This window comes from Hippopotamus amphibius, chromosome 12 (assembly GCF_030028045.1).
Source record: "Hippopotamus amphibius kiboko isolate mHipAmp2 chromosome 12, mHipAmp2.hap2, whole genome shotgun sequence".
NCBI lineage: Eukaryota > Metazoa > Chordata > Mammalia > Artiodactyla > Hippopotamidae > Hippopotamus > Hippopotamus amphibius.
In genome coordinates, this window is record NC_080197.1 from 23,031,810 (window position 1) to 23,035,275 (window position 3,466).

General features: G+C 43.6%; 1 protein-coding gene across 1 annotated transcript; it reads left to right on the plus strand.

The window, feature by feature from the left end:
• The first annotated feature begins 2,013 nt into the window (after positions 1-2,013).
• LOC130833289 (akirin-1) lies at positions 2,014-2,754 on the plus strand. The gene has a single exon (XM_057702757.1). The coding sequence runs from the start codon at positions 2,014-2,016 to the stop codon at positions 2,593-2,595; it is 582 nt and encodes a 193-aa protein (XP_057558740.1). The 3' UTR covers positions 2,596-2,754.
• The last annotated feature ends 712 nt before the right edge of the window (positions 2,755-3,466 follow it).

Here is a 3,466-nt window from a genome sequence, read left to right on the forward strand (position 1 = left end):
TTCTCGCGACCTCGGCTCCCGGAAGTGACGCTTCTGAGCAACCAGCGGGCTTGGCTCTGCCCGCCCCCGTTGCTAGGGTTGGTGGATCGGGGCCACTGGGCTTCCTCAAGTGTTTGTCTCAACCCTGTGGGTTTGAGCCCGAGGGAGAGGCCTATGGAAGTGAGATCCAGACCCCATATCCATTCTTCAAGCCCCTTTTTCACAGCCCGTTTCAGCAAACGTTTATATACATTTATAGAAGTTTTAATTTTTTTTATTTTTGGAGTATAGTTGATTTACAATGTTGTGTTTCACGTGTATGCCAGTGATTCAGATAGATATATATACATATATACTTTTTCAGATTCTTTTACATTGTGGGTTGTTATAAGATAGTGAATGTAGTTCCTTATGCTATACAGTAAGTCCTTGTTTATTTTATATATAGTGATGTGTATCAGTTAATCCTAAATTCCTAATTTATCCCTTCCCCTTTGGTAACCATAAGTTTATTTTCTATATCTGTGAGTCTATTTCTGTTTTGTAAATAAATTCATTTGTATCATATTTTTAGATTCCACAAAGAGGTCATATGATATATTTGTCTTTCTCTGACTTACTTTGATATGATATGATCTGATATGATACATGATATGATATGATTTGGTATGATAATCTCTAGATCCATCCATGTTGCTGCAAATGGCATTATTTTGTTTTTCTCATGGCTGAGTAGTATTCCATTGTATATATGTGCCACATCTTTTTTATTCATTCATCTGTCAATGGACATTTAGGTTGTTTCCATGACCTGGCTATTGTAAATAGTGCTGCTGTGAACAGTGGGGTGCATGTACCTTTTGAATTAGAGTTTTCTTGGATATATGCCCAGGAGTGAGATTGCTGGATCATATGGTAACTCTAGTTTTTAAAGGAATCTCCATACTGTTCTCCATAGTGGCTGCACCAATTTACATTCCCACCAACAGTGTAGGAGGATTCCCATTCCTCCACACCCTCTCCAGCATTTATTATTTGTAGATTTTTTGATCATGGCCATTCTGACCAGTGTGAGATACTACCTCATTGTAGTTTTGACTTACATTGTATAGAAGCCTTAATTCTATGCCAGGCCCTGAGCTAGGAGCCTGCAATGCAGCGAGGAGACAAACAAGCACAGTTCTGTAATTCAGACAGAAGCAAATTATTAAAATTCATTCAAAACATTCACCAAGTACCTACTCTATGGCTTGTGCTTGTTGTTGAGCCAGACAGATAGTGTCTCTGCCCTCATGGAGCTTACAGTTTGAACATGTTATCATACAATGTGATAAGTGTTTGGATGGCAGTACAGAGTTCCTGACTGAGTATGGGTGGGCCAAGTAAGGGGGTGGGGGGAAGGAGATCTAGTAGGGCATGGTAATCAGCCTCCACTATGGACCCAAATGATTCTTGACTCCTGGTATCCATGCCCTTGGGTAGCCCCTTCCCACATTGAATAGAGCTAACAAATTTGCCAATAGGATATTATGGAAATCAGGGAGTATGAGTTCTAAGATTAAGACATAAAGACATTGTTCTTCTTCATTGCTCTCTCCTGATCATTCATGAGGAATCCATGCTGTGAGGACACTCAAGCAGCCCCTGGGGGGAGGCTTGCATGAATAATAACCGAGCCTCTTGCCTACAACCAACTCCAGCTTGCCAGCCATGTGTGTGAGCCATCTTGGGAGTGGGTCCTCCAGCCACAGTCAAGCCTTCAGATAACTGCAGACCTGGCCAAAATCTTGAATACACTCTCATGAGCGACCTTGAGCCAGAAACAGTCAACAAAATCACTCTTGAATTCCTGACCCATAGAAATGGTGAAATAATAAATATTACTATTTTAAGCTTCTAAGTGTCAAGGTAATTTGTTTTCAGCCTAGATAGCTAGTACAGAGAAGATCAAGGAGGAGGGGCTGGATGTCAGAGATTCAAAAAAGAATGAGAGTTACAGCCGCGTCCGCTCCCGGTCCCTGGCCCTTCAGCGGCATGGCGTGCGGGGCAACGTTGAAGCGGCCCATGGAGTTCGAGGCGGCGCTGCTGAACCCGGGCTCTCCGAAGCGGCGGCGCTGCGCCCCTCTGCCCGGCCCCACTCCGGGCCTCAGGCCCCCGGACGCCGAGCCGCCGCCGCCGCTGCTTCAGACTCAGACCCCACCGCCGACTCTGCAGCAGCCCGCCCCGCCCGGCAGCGAGCGGCGCCTTCCAACTCCGGAGCAAATTTTTCAGAACATAAAACAAGAATATAGTCGTTATCAGAGGTGGAGACATTTAGAAGTTGTTCTCAATCAGAGTGAAGCTTGTACTTCGGAAAGTCAGCCTCACTCCTCAGCACTCACAGCACCTAGTTCTCCAGGTTCCTCCTGGATGAAGAAGGACCAGCCCACCTTTACCCTCCGGCAAGTTGGAATAATATGTGAGCGTCTCTTAAAAGACTATGAAGATAAAATTCGGGAGGAGTATGAGCAAATCCTCAATACCAAACTAGCAGAACAATATGAATCTTTTGTGAAATTCACACATGATCAGATTATGCGACGATATGGGACAAGGCCAACAAGCTACGTGTCCTGAAGCTTTCTTGCATATCTGGGTACCAGGTTTGACCTCAAGACATGGCTGCTGTACACTTTTTGCAACTGGTTTGATATCACATTTCAGCTCCAACTTTGCATCCTGAGAACACTTAAATGTTTCTGCAGGTCCATTTTATACAACTTGAAAGACCTTAAAACTTTCTGGTTGCCACAAGCATATCTTTCTTTTCTGCTCATCCAATAAACAGCTGTGCCCTACTGTGATAGATTTTCCAAATAAAAATACCTGGAGCAGCAGTTTAGCAAAATATGCCCTTAGTGGCTCTCAACAAATGGAGTTTCCCCAAGCACAGTTCTGTAAGAAGTGTGTGTGAGAGTGTGTGTATATGTGTGTATGTGTATTTTTAAGTTATTATTTGTATTGTGCAAATTTTTTTGATCTTGGGGATTCTGGCTGTGAAATTTGATGCATGACAATTATGGTTAAAAACATTTGCTTGGTCTACAGAAGATCATTAATGTTTTGTGACCATATAAGTTGTAACCGTGGATTGTTTTATGTGTAGGTATTACTGTTAAATACAGGGACTGTTTCCAGGCACAGAATATGAATCATAAGTTAGGATGGACATTAGATGTGATTATGACAACATAGCAAAGGTCTGTGGTCCTAGGTCTACAAATGCGTGGTGAGGCATTAGAACAAACTGGAGACAGGCCGTTTGACACATGACTCTGCCTAGCCATGTTAGAACATTACTTTGACTCCAAGCCTTAAAATACCCACGTGGAGTCTGTGCTCACCTCATTCACACAAGGAGCTCCCTGGACACTGAACCTCTAAGAAGAAAAAGTCTCCTCTGGAGCCAGGGGCACCAGGGTTTGCGTGGGAGCATAACCAAGGTGAG

Excerpts from the sequence above, each read along its gene's own strand:
- LOC130833289 (XM_057702757.1), top strand. The coding sequence starts at position 2,014 with ATGGCGTGCGGGGCAACGTTGAAGCGGCCCATGGAGTTCGAGGCGGCG.